General features: G+C 40.3%; 1 protein-coding gene across 1 annotated transcript in view; it reads right to left on the reverse strand.

Annotated features, from left to right (window-relative positions):
• spg11 (SPG11 vesicle trafficking associated, spatacsin) overlaps positions 1–16,568 on the reverse strand; it is a 119,351-nt gene that overhangs the window by 90,983 nt on the left and 11,800 nt on the right. The window contains exons 5-7 of the mRNA XM_052040618.1: positions 15,292–15,473; positions 14,131–14,329; positions 8,944–9,147 (exon numbers count right to left, since the gene is read on the reverse strand). Coding sequence (XP_051896578.1) covers positions 8,944–9,147; positions 14,131–14,329; positions 15,292–15,473 — 585 coding nt within the window. The remainder of the gene's footprint in view (positions 1–8,943; positions 9,148–14,130; positions 14,330–15,291; positions 15,474–16,568) is intronic.

Genomic DNA, 16,568 nt, shown 5'->3' on the forward strand with positions numbered 1-16,568 from the left:
GTCGCATAGAGCAACAACTTCAATTCAGAGGTTCACCAAACAGCTTTGTCAGTTTTGTTATGCAACACACTAAAACTGACAGCGCCTGGTTTTGTGTGACATTCTCTTCTGATGCACTGCAAATACTCACAGCTGTTACAAGAAACAGCTGTGCAATCTTTGTGCCACACAATTACATAAACACTCCTCCAACTACTGGAGAGTGCTGTAATGTAGGATGCTACGATGATAGGACAGGTTGGGACTGTCCCAGGGGTCAGACAAGCTGGTGAAGAAGTGAACATAGAAGCTTGCAATGCAGCTAAACACTCGTGCATACTCTGGAAAAGGAGATAAAGTCTCTCCTTCAGTATGAAGTTTGGGTGACCTCCCTCATGCAACAGTGAGCAGCAAACAGATGTGACAGAGATCAGTGGTGACAGAGATCAGTGGCAACAGCTGGAAAAATCCCAGAACTTGCAATGATCCTAATCGTGACCTCCATGGGCAAAACTATCATAACACATGAGATTATATTTGAGATAAGAGTTTAATGAGGATGAAGGGTGCAGTTTGCCTTTAAACAGTAAAATCTCAGAAGAAAAAAAAGGTTATCAAAAACTGTTTCTGGTTTGAAATTGAAAATCTTACTTCAGACAAATTTTGCATGCTGCACTACGATTGACATCATTTGAGGGTGTTTAATGCCAGAAGAAAAAGTGTTAGGGAGAACTAAATTCTCTTTTAAAAATGAGATGAATTCCCTGATGGGACTTTAGATACACAGAAATATGTGTAAAATTGCTCTGTTCTGGATTAGCAGCAACAAAGCAGCAGTTTGAGTTTTGGAGGTGTGTGAACAAATTTCTAATGCATGATGTTTTACTGTAAATAGCTCCACAGAAGCAAATTGGATTTCTATAAGTGCATGGGAATTACTTTTACACTGCTACCAATGTTTTATAACTGCATCATTCTGTTTACACAAAAGAAGAAAGATAGAAAATTAATAAGGGTCAACGTGCATGTCATAACCATCTGCCTGGAGTGTGATTAAAGAGTGATCTCGTCACATTGCAGTTCAATGTGCTTAGTTATTTCACTTGTTTAGAAAGCATGGGACCTATTTAGAGGGCACAGTTCCAAATTTCAGACTTGACAGACCTGTATACACTGCAGTGCTGATGACTGAGGTACTTATCCAAAGCTGCTATCAATAGAACAAGTCTGCGCAGAAAACAAATATATTAGGAAAACCAGTAAAATCTCAACTGCTTCCACAACTTTTAAGTAATCTGCTTACCTCTGAGGAAAGTCAGGGTAACTTAGATAAAAATATCACCAAAACTGCTGACAGGTATACATAACAAGATAAGTCACAGAGTAATAGAGCATGGAAACAGGCCTCTTGGCCCAACTCGTCTGTGCCAACCAAGCTAGTCCCATTTGCCTGTGTTTGGCCCATATCCCTCTAAACCTCTCCTATCCATGTACTTATTCAAATGTCTTTTAAATGTTGTTATTGTACCTGTCTCAACCACTTCCTCTGTATGTTCATTCCATGTACACACCACCTTCTGCCTGAACAAGTTGCCTCTTAGGTCCCTTTTAAATCTTTCCCTTCTCACCTTAAACCAATGCCCTCTAGTTTTTAGTTCCTCTTCCCTAGAAAAAAAGACTGTGTGTTCACCCTATCTATGCCGTTCATGATTTTATATATCTCTGTAAGGTCACCCCTCAATCTCCTACACTCCAAGGAATAAAGTCCTAGACTACCCAGCCTCTTCCTATAACTCAGGCCCTCAAGTCCTGGCAGCATCCTCGTAAATCTTCTCTGTGCTCTTCCCAGTTTAATGATGTCTTTCCTATAACAGGGCAACCAAAACTGCACACAATACTCCAAGTGCAGTTTCACCAACATCTTGTACAATCAACTTAAATTTAAATCTGTGCTTGGAAAACAAAACAAACCTGACCCACCAACTCTAGTTTATGTATCATCCCTCTTCCTGCAGCTTCCTGTGTAACAATCTTTGTTTTAATTTTAATTCTATATGGAGAACAAGGTATCTTATCCAAAGAGAAACCTTCAGGAGCTTAAACTCTTTTAGTTTGGACTTTGCATGGGTGAATCTAGTTTCTGATTTCCACAGAATACTCAATTATTTGTGGTTCTGAGTTTAGGGATGAGTTGGATTTGGCAATTTAAATGCTGGCAGCCACAGGTCCACTGGAATGTGAACTACTAGGAAGAACTTGCATTTATACAGATTGCAATCCTCCAAATTTACTGAAGCACTGCTTTGCCAGTGAAATATTATGAGGAGCTGTTGCTGTGGTAACAGAGAAAAACAGGACAGCTAATTTGTGTACTGCATCAAAAGTACCCATGGAATGAAGCTTTAACTGGAGCAATTTGTAGGATTCCCAGATAGATGAAGGATTGCCTGGTAGCTGCGGATCAACACTGAAGAACAAAGAAACAAAGTGATCCTTATTCTGATGCTTCAGACTGGATCAATCAAGTAAAATCTAGAATTTCTGTCCAAGCTTAGAAGCAATCTGGCTACCCTACTTCAGAAGATTTTGCTTAAATGTAGGATAAACACAGCCCACAGCGATGCAATATAAACAAGATGCCTTTGCACTTCTGCCAGTTGTTGAATTGACCTGCACAACCCTAACCCTACCTCAGCAACGGAACACTACGGACCATCTCTTGCACTATCATGGACTTGTCTGAATGGTCTTTTTCTCCCCTCTCTCTCTTCACTGTCTTGTATAATTTATATTCTGTGTGTTGTCTGTACCTACGTGCCTGTGATGCTGCTGCAAGCAGGTTTTTCATTGTACCTGTACCTCATTGTACTTGTGCATGTGATAATAAACTTGATGAGTTGTACTGGGAGAGGGTGGAACGTCGTTTAATCAGGTACGATCCACCACTAGTCCGCAAACCCTGGGTGGTTTTGTTTTAGTGAACAGCTAGTAATGCAGGACCTCAGCACTGGGAGCTAGAGGGACCACTTGAATCTTACACAGCACTGAAACAGCTCTAATCTTTTTCCACAAAGATTGCCAAAGCTCACTAAGTTGGTTGCTCCAAACTTAAGTGCCCAGCTTTGGTTCATCCTCCGATACCAGAGGCATGAGAAAAACAAAGCTTAAAAACATGGAGTGAATGCAGACACCGATATCAACAGAATTTTGAAAGATGTTGCTGGGGAAGGGCAGGGTTTCTCTCCATAGCAAATAAAAGGGTGCCTCCGCTGTGGAAGAGGCTGTGAAGACACGAGACTGCAGATGCAGGAATCTGGAGCAACAAACAACCTGATGGAGGAACCCAGTGGGTTCAGCAGCATCTGTGGGGGATGTAGGATGTTAGTCCTGATGCAGGGTTTTGATGCAAAACATCGACAATTCCTTCCCCCCCCACAGATGCCGCTTGACCCATTAAGATCCTCCAGCAGATTGTTTGAGGCTGTGAAGAGGTAATAACCTTCAAATAAAAACCTTTTATCTTCAGTGCTTATGTTAGTCCCTGGATATTAACATGGTTCTGGTACACTGGTTTCATACTCATATTAAATCTTCAAATAAGCCAATTTTAAGGGTCTATAGCTCCACAGAATATCAACTGATTTGAAACTACCAACAACAGCAAAAAGCAAAGATTTTAAAAGAGCAAAATAAAAAACTGTACATCACATGAAGAGATATATTTTTTAGTAATGCAACCTAGGCTGGTGAAAGGTTATTAACCTGAAACATTACCACCACTGCAAGAAACTGCAGGGAGTTGTGGACACAGCTCAGCACATCATGGAAACCAGCCTCCCCTCCATGGACTCTTGTCTACACTTCTCGCTGCCTCGGTAAAGCAGCCAACATAATCAAACCCCCCACCCACACCGGACATTCTCTCTTCTCCTCTCTCCCATCAGGCAGAAGATACAAAAGCCTGAAAGCACATACCACCAGGCTCAAGGACAGCTTCTATCCACTGTTATAAGACTATTGAACGGTCGCCTAGTATGATAATATGGACTCTTGACCTCACAATCTACCTCATTGTGGCCTTGCACCTTATTGTCTGCCTGCACTGCACTTTCTCTGTGACTGTAAGACTCCATTCTGCATTGTGTAGAATTCATTACAACAGTGCATTTTCCCCAGTACTACCTCAATGTACTGTTGTAATGAAAAGATCTGTATGGATGGCATGCAAAACAATGTTTCTCACTGTACCTCAGTACATGTGACAATAATAAACCATTTACCTACATTAACTCTGCTTCTCTCTCCAAAGATGCTCACTAACCTGCTGAATACTTCAAGCATTTTCTGCTTTTATTCCAGCATCTGCAGTATTTTAGTTTATGGCCTTGTAACATATCTAGATCCATGTTCTTTACTTTATTTACTGTCTCAACAAGCTCCTAGCTATTGTTTCTACAAATTGCGCGACTCTGAAATTACATTGTGAGATGCAAGTATATACAACAAAAACAGAAAATGCTGGAAATACTCAACAGGTCAGCCTGCATCTGTAGGACGAGAAACAGAGCTAGCGTTTCAGGTCAAAGAATCTTCATCAGAACTGGGAAGGATTAAATTTGAGGAAGTTTGGAGTCCATTCATTCAATATTTTCATATGATATAGATCCCTTTTCAATAATCTTTGAACTTAGAGGAGCGGAGTTGACAACATAATAATGCTCTTTGTTTATCAAGAAATGTCAGTCCAGTTTTTTTTTCTGAAATTTATTTCTAGTTTGTTTCGTTTTATTACTTATAACTTTTTTTTCCCAATTTGGGTTTTTTTTATATAATAAATCCTTTTCTTTCTCGTTTTGATTTTTTTTGTAATATATTCCTTTACTAAGAAACCGTGAGGCTTAGAATATATCTTTTTTTTATTCTTTATGACTATATATGTCATGATTGTCCTCCTGATCTCTTTGTATTACATGCACAATTACCAATGTTATATGTATTATTCTGTATTAATTTGAAAATTAATAAAAAGATTGAAAAAGAAAAAAGAACTGGGAAGGAGACAAAAGAAGGTTGTAAGCTGCAGCGGGGGTAGGGAAAGGGGGACATCTCTGGGTGACCATGGGGATAGGCTGTAAACAAGGTTATCTGATCAATGAGTGAATGGGAAATTCCCTTTGTTCCACCCACTGCCCTAAACCACCTTCTCTGCCCTCTGGACTAACATGTTTCTCTCTTTCTCAGTTCTAATGAAGGGTCTCAGACCTGAAACATTAACTATTTCTCTCTCCACAGATGCTACCTGACCTGTTGAGTGTTTCCTGCATTTTCTGCTTTTATTTTAGATTTCCAGCATCTGCAGTTTTTATCCCAAAGAATTTATACTGGGTGGCTATGGGGTTAAGAGCAAGCACAATAGGATTATGCCAAGTCAAAGAATCAACTAGAGACATGGAGAATGAGATAAATGTAGAAAGGATATTTTTAGTTAGGTATCATAAAAAGTGAACATGTCCCAAGCAAGTGCGATCTGGTAACAATACACTTATAAAATATAAAATGGCACAACTCAAATTGATTGAATCTATTCTTCTTTCACTGCTCAACTTTAAATCATGCTTCCACCTTATTAAAACCCATAGTATTAAACACTCTATAGATGTGTAATAGCATAGTGGTTCCGCTGCAGGATTACTAATGCTGAAGCCTTAACTAATGATCGAGAGACACACATTCAAATCCTACTAAGGTGGTTGGGGAATTTAAATGCAGTTAATTAAAACTGGAATAAAAAGCGTATCATTAATTATAACCATGAAGTTTCTGGATTGCTGTATAAACCCATCTGGTTCACTAATAACCTCCACAAAAGGCAATCTGCCATTCTTACTCGGTCTGGCACCTATGTAGCACCACAACAGTGTGGTTAACTCTTTAACTGCTCTCTGAAGAGGCCAAGCAAGTCACTCAGTTACGCCAAACCACTACAAGTTGGACAAGGCGGCAACTAATGATCAACAGCTGAGCTATTAGATATGAGCAGTCCGTGCCTTACCCACATCAGTGAATGAAATCAAAAATAACTGACAACCAAGGCTTCTTGTACAAAATTTATGTTCAAATTGAAGATAATTCCACAGATGTCTACAAAGCACCAGAACTATATGACAACTAATGCCAGATTTTAAAAGATGTTTTTAAAATATTCATGTGATTGGCAGAAAACAATGTCCATTATTCAGAACTTCATTCACTGTGAAAGCTGCTTCTGCATGGAAACAGTTAATCAACAGATTATTTTCATGCTTAATAAATCTGAAGGTCATTCATTTCTGGAACAGTGTATCCTGACTCAAAGATAAATTCACTGTTTCGAGAGACATCCTCAAATCAGAACTGCCTTTAAATCATTATTAAGTTCTGATTTTCTCCTACTTAATTCCCTTCTTTTCTTTAATACATTTGGCCGTGATGGAGTGAAGTTTCATGTCTCACTCAACCAGCTAATCTTCAGTAAGGGAGCCTTGCTATATATTCAACATAGACAGCATTATAGTTGAGTTTGACCACATTCTCTCTCAACACTCAAAGCATAACTATAGATTAATTGTCTTACAACATATCAATCTATAAATAATTTCCTGTGCTCCAAATAGTAATTTACTTTTGAGGGATTTTTTGTTAAGTAGACATGGTTTCCAGCAGGGATCACGACAAAAATAAAGGAGTACACACTTGCATTTACATAGCACCTTTAGCAAACTCAAGGATGTCCCAAAGTCTTATAGCTGATGTAGTACAATTAATGTTGTAATATAGGTAACGTGGTAATCTATTACCGCAAGATCCTACAAACAGCAGTCTGCTAGTCAAGCAATTTGTTTTGTATGTGTGCATCTTCCACTGCTTGTGTATGGTCTATGCGTGTACCCACCAAAGACACTTAAGATGCTCAGTGCCCTCCTGGATGGCCCACTACTTTTCCATGTTGAAGAGTAATGGGCCAAGGAATTCCATGTCAATTGAATGATAAACACAAGGAAATCTCTTGTAAGCACCTTCATACTTGTGGCATGGGATCTTTTATTCGAGAGGGTAGACTGACTCATGGCTTAACACCTTGCCAAATGATAGTCTTTGGAATAACGCAGCACTCTCAGTACTGCACTGGAGGGTCAGTCAAAACTTTGAGATTAGGGATCTTGAGCTTGCAACCATCTGACTCAGGAGGCAGGACCGAGATTGAATGATAAACTCCCCATAACGACTGGACAGCACTATGAATGGAGATATTGGCCAATTTTATCCTTAATTCAGAGGGGTTCTGAAATCCAGCCCTGCTGAGAACAGCAAGCTCAGCAGACCATGAAATGAACTCTATTTCATTTCTAGAGACTCTGGTTGAGTTTTTTGACAGGGTGACGAGAGAGATTGATAAAGGTGGAGCTGTGGATGTCATCTATACGGACTTCAGTAAGGCATTGGGCAAGGTCCCACATAATCAGTTAATCAAGAAAGTTCGGATGCATGGGGTCAGTGGAGAATTGCTGTGTGGATCCAGAACTGGCTTGCCCGTAGAAGACAGAGGGTGGTGGTTGAAGGGACTTATTCGGGCTGGAGGCCTGTGAGTAGTGGTGTTCCGCAGGGATCTGTACTAGGACCTCTGCTGTTTGTGATGTACATAAATAACCTGGACGAGTATGTTGATGGGTGGGTTAGTAAGTTTGCAGACGATACCAAGATTGGTGGAGTTGTGAATAGTGTAGAAGACTGGCGATGGATACAGTGTGATGTAGATCAGCTGCAGATGTGGGCAGAGAAATGGCAGATGGAGTTTAACCCGGATAATTATGAGGTGCTGCACCTTGGTAGGACTAATATCAAGAGGCAGTACACTCTGAAGGGCAAGACCCTTAACAGTGTTGGAAGAGCAGAGACACCCTTGGGGTGCAAGTCCATGACTCATTGAAAGTGGCTACACAGGTAGACAGGGTGGTTAAGAAGGCTTATGAAATGCTTGCATTTATTAAATTGAAGTATTGAGTATAGGAGTCAAGAAGTTATGATGCATCTCTATAGGTCTGGTTAGGTCGCATTTAGAGTATTGCGTGCAATTCTGGTTACCTCACTATAGGAAGGATGTCGAGGCTTTAGAGAGGGTGCAGAGGAGGTTTACCAGGATGCTGCCTGGATTAGAGGGCATGTGTTATCAGGAGAGGCTGGACAAACTTGGGTTCTTTTTTCTGGAGTGGCAGAGGCTGAGGGGTGATCTGTTGAAAGTGTATAAAATTATGAGGGGCATAGATAGGGTGGACAAGCAATATCTTTTTCCCATTATTGAGAGATCCAATACCAGAAGGCATGCATTTAAGGTGAGAGGGGGTAGGTTCAGAACAGATGTGAGGGGTACTTTTTTTTTTACTGAGAGAGTGGTGGATGCCTGGAATGCGTTGCCTCATAGGGTGGTGGAGGCAAATTCATTGGGGGCTTTTAAGAGGGGCTTGGATGAGCACATAAATGAGAGGAAAATAGAGGGACATGGGCATTCTGTAGGTAGGAGGGAATAGCTATGTCAGCACAACATTGTGGGCCGAAGGGCCTGTTCTGTGCTGTACTGTTCTATGTTCTATGCTCTACTTTGCATCCATAGAATAAGAAACTGTTAATGCTACAAGTCTGAATGGGCCAGTGAAAAATCACCATGCTGAAGCATTAACTATCCTCCATTTCATACATAACAGTGAGAATTTCCAATGTTTTATAGTGCTACTGAATTTCTTTTGAAATATTTCAAGGCTACACAGTGTGCACATCAATTTAGTTCATTAAGCACAACATGGTTTGGACTGCTTGATAGACAGAATGTGAATTGTTTGTTGAATTTCCATCATTTCAAAGTGCTACTCTTTTGAGAATTAAGACCTCATTCATCATACAAACCTTGACGTCCAATAAAGCCGCACTTACCCATAATAATCCAAATAAGTGTACAGGAGATAGCGCAGCTCATGCTTGAGGCAGTAGAGAATGAAACAGCTATGGAAATCGAGTCCTTCACCGGACTGATACACTGGAACCAGGTGAGGATCTTGCATCACTCCCCCTGTACCACTGAGCCTTGCCAAGAGCTGTCCAAAGTCTGCAAGTTCAGAAGGGATGAATATCCTTTCTCTGTTTAAAACAAATACAAAAATATAAACTTAAAAACAAATGGCCATGATGTCAAAAAATTCATAACGCCCTATTTACATACAAATATAAATTAGGTGCAAGAGTAGTCACACAGCCCTTTAAACATGCTCTGCCAGTTAACAATAGCATGGCTGATTACTTGTCCATACTTGCAAAGAAAAAGATTATGGTTATCATGATTCCACTGTCTGGAGACTTCTCGTTGCACAGTGCTAACCACAGCTCCAAGGGCAAGCCTCATCTCCTTTGGGAATGATCATTGTTGAGAAAGCACAGGTGGAGAGTCTAATTTTGTACAATGAGAAGAGAAAATCTCTGCCTTAAGTTTATAAAGGCGTTCAGTAGGATTTGTTTCACTCTGCACTGAACTCACAGATCCAAGCAGACCCTCACAATGCCTGCCTTTACATCACATCACAAACACAGCATAGAGATAGACCATCCAGCTGGAATGGTCTATGCTGATTTATCAACTCTACAGGATTATGTTGCAATATTCTAATCAATGACCAACAAAACTGCCCTCCATTAACGCAAGATCGAGAGCAGCACTTACTCACCAATGACCTGCAACTGATGCTCAGGGGTGTTTCACCAGGATCGCTTGGCTCGAGACCTCACCACAGGCTCCAACAGCACCTCCCAAACCCTTGAGCTCCACCACCAAGAACAAGAGCTGTAGGGTGATGAAAACACCACCACCTGCATGTCCCTTTCCACATTATATACCACCCTTGGAAACCACTTGGAAATCACCATTGGGTCTAAATCCTGGAACTCCCTCTCCAAAAGTACAATGAAAGTATCTTCATCAGAAGGACTGCAGCAGCTCACCACCACATTCTCAAATACAATTATGGATGGGCAACAAATACTGGTGGTTCCAGTGATGCCCAGACCTCAAAATATGATAGAAAAAAATTAGTTGAATTAGCCTTTTATTGCAAAAGGACATTAAAACACTTGCACTTTTTGAATGCCTTTCAGAGCATGTGTCCCGCTGTCATAAGACTATTGAATGGCTCCCTCGTACAATAAGACGGACTCTTGACCTCACAATCTACCTCATTGTGACCTTACAGCTTACTGTCTACTTGCCCTTTCTCTGTAACTGTAACACTTTATTCTGCACTCTATTATTGTTTTTACCCTGTACTACCTCAATGCACTGTTGTAATGAATTGATCTGTACGGATAACGTGCAAGACCAGTTTTTCACTGTACCTCGGTAGATGTGACAACAATAAAGTAATTTACCAATTTATCTCAAAGCACTTTTGAAATGTAGCCCCTATAGTGATCAGAAATGTGGCTGTCATTTTGCACAGAGTAAGCAAATAGCACATATAAATCATAGATAAATAGCAAAACGATAATGACCAGATAATCTGTTACAGTAATGCTACATTGGCCAGGACACCAACTCCCCAACTGTTCTTCAAAATAACGCTCTGGGATTTTTTTTACATGAATTTGCAAGAGAGGTTTAACTTCTTGCATAAAAAGCAACACCTCCACCAATGCAGCACTCATTTTGTCCAGCCCCTCCAATAGTACTGGGGTCTCTCTGTACTACACTGCAATGTCAATATAAATCTGTGCCTTCAAGTCTCTGGAGTTCATCTCCAGAGGTTCAGGGAATAGCCCAAAGTATGATATTTATAAAAGGTTTCTGAAACCTCATGTTAATAACTTAGAGACGTCTGATATATCCATACTACATTTCTTTGCCTTCTGAAGCAGTACCTTGTACTACCTCAATGCACTGTGTAATGAATTGATCTGTACGGATAACATGAAAGATAAGTTTTTCACTGTATCTCAGTACATGTGACAATAATAAACCAATTCCATTAATGGTTGTGGTTGGCTCGCTTCCATTCCGGCACTGTGGGTTCCAAGATGGGCAAAGAATCCCATGCAGGATCCGCACTCTGCCCCAAGCGAGGCTAACTGTGCTGGCAGGGTAATTGGGTGGGTTGTTTTGGACATGCGTTTCTTCCACTGCTTACACGTGGCCTGTGCTTGCACCCACCATTGACAGTTAAGATGCTCAGCATTCTTCTGGATGCTCCTTCTCCATGTTGAAGAGTAATGGGCCAAGAATTCCCAATAGTCAGTGAGGATGCTTGAGAACCTTGTTGAAGTGTTTTCTTGTCCACCATGAAATCTCTTGCCATGATGGAGCTCAGAGTACAGTGCTCATACAGGAGTCTAGTGTAAGGCACCACATTCATTGGAGCTGGTTGCAGGTGAAAAAAGCCTTGGATTCAGAGTCCTCTCCCAGGCTAACATAAAGTCAACTACCAATAGATGGTACTTCCCCAATACTCTGAAATCCCTCCTGCATTCTGTCCACATCCCTCACCACTTCAGGAAGGTGCAGACCACTGCTGCTTGGTTGACTATGAGGTTAGCACAGGTATGTAGTCCTAGTCTTCGAACACTGTTCAACAATTGACTGAAGCTAGCACAGGTATACTGAAGCTTTCGCTGAGAGGTGGCTCCCAAGAATTCGGAAGGTGATCCAAATATTCCAGCATCCTATCCATTGTCTGGAGGGGGAGGTTGATCCTCCTGAGGTTTAGTGTAAGGACAGTAGTTTTATATGCTTCAGTGAAAAAGTCAGTGGTGACTTGGAGTTCATTCACCGAATGTACACAAGTGCAAACTTTAAGAGATGGCTGATTATGGTCATTATAACCACAGAAAAAGTCATCTAAAGGGTCCTTCTCAACTGCCTACTCCTGGTGGTTGTACAGCCCATTCCCGGTGCACTACCAGACATAATGCAAATTCTGTTCATTGTGAGAAAAACCCAAGAAAAAAAAATGTAAGAGTGAAACAGAAACCGTCATACACGGTCTTTCCCAACCCAACAAAAGCCTTTGATTCCATCAACCAAGAGGGATTTTTGAAAATCCTTCTCAAATTTGGTATTCCTTAGAAACTCATTTACTCTGCAACTCAGTAACAAGCAGGCCATGATCCTAACCATTGGGTCTACCACAAATTACTCAAACCTCCTCAAGGCAATACTGCATCTCACGTCCAACAAGCTTCCTGATAGAGTGGAGTTAATCTGCATGATAAGTCAACCTTCATTATCTCTACTCCAAACCCAAGATTCTAATTACAATTTGGGGTTAATGAGCAGTTTGAAGAGTTTGGCACTTTTATTTAATGGCAAGTGTCATGACAATTAATGACCACAGAAAACCTCTATGTAAATGATATACGATGCCACTCTCTGTAGTATTAAGAGCAACCACAGTTCATTGCAATAGAAGTTCACAAACATTCCTGGACTACTTAATTACATTACAAACATAATGTTTCCAACCAAGAAATAACATACCGTAAGGAAATGGAGTTGCCTACAGTTAAATCAGCAGTAGCAACCAATTGTACTTAGATAGTACCTTTAATGTAGGAAAAAACATTTCAAGTGGTTTCACAGGAACAAAACTAAAAAGCATTTGACACCATAGAACCATACAGCACAATACAGGCCCTTCAGTCCACCATGTTGTGCCGACCTTTAAACCTCACCTAAGACTATCTAACCCCTTCTTCCCACATAGCCCCCTATTTTAAATTCCTCCATGTGCTTATCTAACAAATCCAATCACCAATTTAAACACATCACCAATTTAAACAGTGATATTATGCCAGATGATCAAAAGAATGGCCACAGAGGTAGCTTTTAAGGATCCTCTGAAAGGAGGAGATGGAATAGCAAGGGGGTTTAGTGGGTGAAATTCCAAAGCTGAGGGCACAGGCAACCACAAACTACAGGAAAGTCATGTTTTGGGAATATATCTGCAGTGCATGCAATTTATATTGGCACAGCAGGCATATTTTTCAATTTGATTTGAAATAATTATTCTTGTAACCACATTCTGGATAATAGAATGCTCACAAAGCAATAACAAAAATGCAGACAGAACTGTGGACTTAAGATATTGAATTGTCTTAAACTTGTTGCCTTAAATTTATGAGTCATAATTCATTTTATATAAAAAGAAAACTTCAAAACAGAATAGGCTATTTTAACATTTGTTTTTTTTTAACTCCACCTACCAGTCCTTTGAGAGGATTGTTTAGATAACCTTCCAATGTCTACTTTGAAGAAATGATGCACACAGAATGCTTGCCTTTACCATCAGAGGCATAAAATGCAAGACTTGGGAGGTTAAGCTCAAATGATGTACATTAGTCAGGCCTCAGTTAGAGTACTGTGTACAGTTCTGGTCACCACATTACAGGAGGGGTGTGATACCACTGGACAGGGTACAGAGAACATTTGCCAGGAACAGAGGATTCTCATTGTGGAGAAAGACCGAGTGAGCTGGGGTTTGCTTTCTTTGGAATAGAGGCGACCAAGGGGAAATTTAATTAAGGTGTGCACAATTATGATGGTCTGAGGTAAAATAGAGAGGAAGGATCCATTTCCCCAAGGAGAAAGGTAACGATTAAGGGGCATGGGCTTAAAGAAATTGCTAAAGAAGAATTTAGGGCATGCGGCAGATGGTGGTTAAGACAGTTTTTTCTTATGCAAGGCATATTGGAGGTCTCAAGCTCACTGCATGAAAGTGATTAGAAATCCTCACTCATTTGAGACAAACTCAAATGAGCACTTGATGGGCTTGATCTTTCTCAGCTGGCATGGATGCAATGTACTGAAGGACCTCTCTCTGCCATAAAGTTCTGTGATTCTATGGAGAAAAGACAAGCATTCACAAATGATTTGTCTTTCCATGTGTTAAGATCAGGAATCCTTCACGTGGGCAATAGGGAGTGCCAGCAAAAAAATGGCACTCACACTCTGTACCCCTAAAATCTTAATACCCTGCAACCCATTCAATTGTATCATAACCAATTCCTTCCTTGAGTATCTTCCAAACAGTGGTGTTCTGCTTGCTAAAGTTGGCACATGTAAGAGTGAAATTCAATATTTACCTTGCTAATTTGTCCAATATTTCATTTCTCATGTAGCTGCTGCAATACGTGTTCTGATTCACAATCTCGGCTGTTAGAGTTGGCCAGGTTGTAGAATGCTCACCACTCTGGAAGATTTCAATCCAGTTAGAAATTTTGGCCCAATTATGTCTAGAAGTGAGGTAGGTCCACAGTACCTCAGGACTGCAGGACTGAATTGCTGTGAAGAGATTTGTGCATTTTGTTAATAACTATTTAACAAAATATATGATAAAAATTCATTTAAAAACAATACCAAATCAATCTCTAAATAACAATACGAAGAGAGATCTATTGGGCAGAAGATACAAAAGCCTGAAAGCACGTACCACCAGGCTCAAGGACAGCTTCTATCCCACTGTCATAAGACTATTGAACGGCCCCCTAGTTTAATAAGATGGACTCTTGACCTCACAATCTACCTCATCATGGCCTTGCACATTATTGTCTGCCTGCACTGCACTTTCTCTGCATTCTGTTACTGTTTTACGTTGTACTACCTCAATGCACTGTTATAATGAAATGACCTACATGCATGGCATGCAAAATAAAGTTTTTCACTGTACCTTGATACATTTGACAATAATAAACCAATTTGTGGAATTTTAATTCAGTTAACTACATACATTCTGGAATCAAAAAGCCATTATCAATAATGGTTTCCTTGAAACTTCAGGACGATCAGAAAATCCATCTTGTTCATCACCATCACTTTGGGAAGGAAATGCTTAATTATATTAGAATAATGACTATTCTTGGAATATCTCAAAGATTGGAAGAGCTTTATAACCCCTGAGATTGTGAGTGGGATGTTTCATTCTTTTCTATCCTCAGCTAAAATAGCCGAAATGGATGAAATAGGCATGCAGGACTTTATAAATGGGTTCAGACTTGAGGTCTTTATCTAAATCTAGTCTTGAAAATACCCTTAAAAAATAACAAGACTGACAACCCAACTGAATGTTTATGACATAATGAGCCACTTCTAGTACATTAGAATTGCAGATGGGACCCAGGAGATAAAACTGTTTCCAAAGCTTAGCTTTCTGATCATCAAAACCCTTTACAACACTGTTACAAGGATCATATGCTTTGGCTCCTGTAAATTATGCTCAGCGTAACTGCAGCATGAGCCAAACATACCTATATCTGATTCTGTGGATAAACAAATTCGCTCCTTTGCAATGTTATCCCACCATTTGGCCCAATCCAGTATGACCATAAAAGAATTTGGGTTTCTTTGCTCAGTGATCCCAACTTCACAGCTCATGACTTGCTCCAGAACAACAGAATATCTGGGATCAAAATCTTCAACCTGTAATAAGCTGGAAAGATTCACATAATTAGTACTTTGCATGATAAAGCTTCTCTTTATTAATCAATATATTACTGCAAAGAAAATTATTACATTGATGCTAATCTGTCCACAATGTCCACAAGAGGACATAGGTTTAAGGTGCTGGGGAGTAGATATAGAGATGTCAGGGGTAAGTTTTTTACTCAGAGAGTGGTGAGTGCGTGGAATGGGCTGCCGGAAACGGTGGTAGAGGCGGATATGATAGGGTCTTTCAAGAGACTGTTAGATAGGTACATGGAGCTGAGTAAAATAGAGGGCTATGGGTAAGCCTAGTAATTTCTAGGGTAGGGACATGTTCGGCACAGCTTTGTGGGCCGAAGGGCCTAAATTGTGCTGTAATTGTTCTATGTTCTAATCTCGTTCAGATGAAAAAGCTCAGTTTACACGTGGTAAAATGTACTACAGTCATTAGAAATAATTCCTCAGTCTCTTCACAACTTCAACACAACAGTCTTAAGAATCCAAATGCTACTTTCTTATTCCACAAATGCTTGATTTCTTTTTAAGTGGTCATGGTTGAAATACTTTTTGTAGAGCTCCCCATTAGTAAATTAGACACCTCCCCACCTCTCCCCTGAAACAGAGTAAGGCCAGTAACCAGTGTTTCTGTCCAGCACCTCTCCACACAAAGCTACTTGTTGTGTCAGTTTTGACAAGATGTCTGGAGATTATCACTACCTCGTCTTCACAATCTTGTCTGTGCCTAACAGGCAAGGGACACAGCTAAGGTCAATGTGGAGGACCTAGCGAGGCTGCCCAATTTCATTTCAATTGAAAGTGCCCCATCGGCTTGGCTAAGACCAGGCCATTTGGTAAAGACAGTGGATCTGGTTTGTCTGCGTGGTTCAGACACCCATAGGATAAACTCACTGAACTGTTGAGAGAGCTACTATATAATTTTACCTTGAAGGAACTCTTTAACATTTTGCATTCTGATGCCACCTTAGAAACCAACCTTAAAAGTTATAAAGAGATACATAAATGACACAGAAGTGGATTTGAAAATGACCAGGATTGGGGCTCATGAATTATTGTTCAGCAACTATAAACAGATATCTAACCA

The sequence above is a fragment of the Pristis pectinata genome, chromosome 28, assembly GCF_009764475.1.
Source record: "Pristis pectinata isolate sPriPec2 chromosome 28, sPriPec2.1.pri, whole genome shotgun sequence".
Taxonomy (NCBI): Eukaryota; Metazoa; Chordata; class Chondrichthyes; order Rhinopristiformes; family Pristidae; genus Pristis; species Pristis pectinata.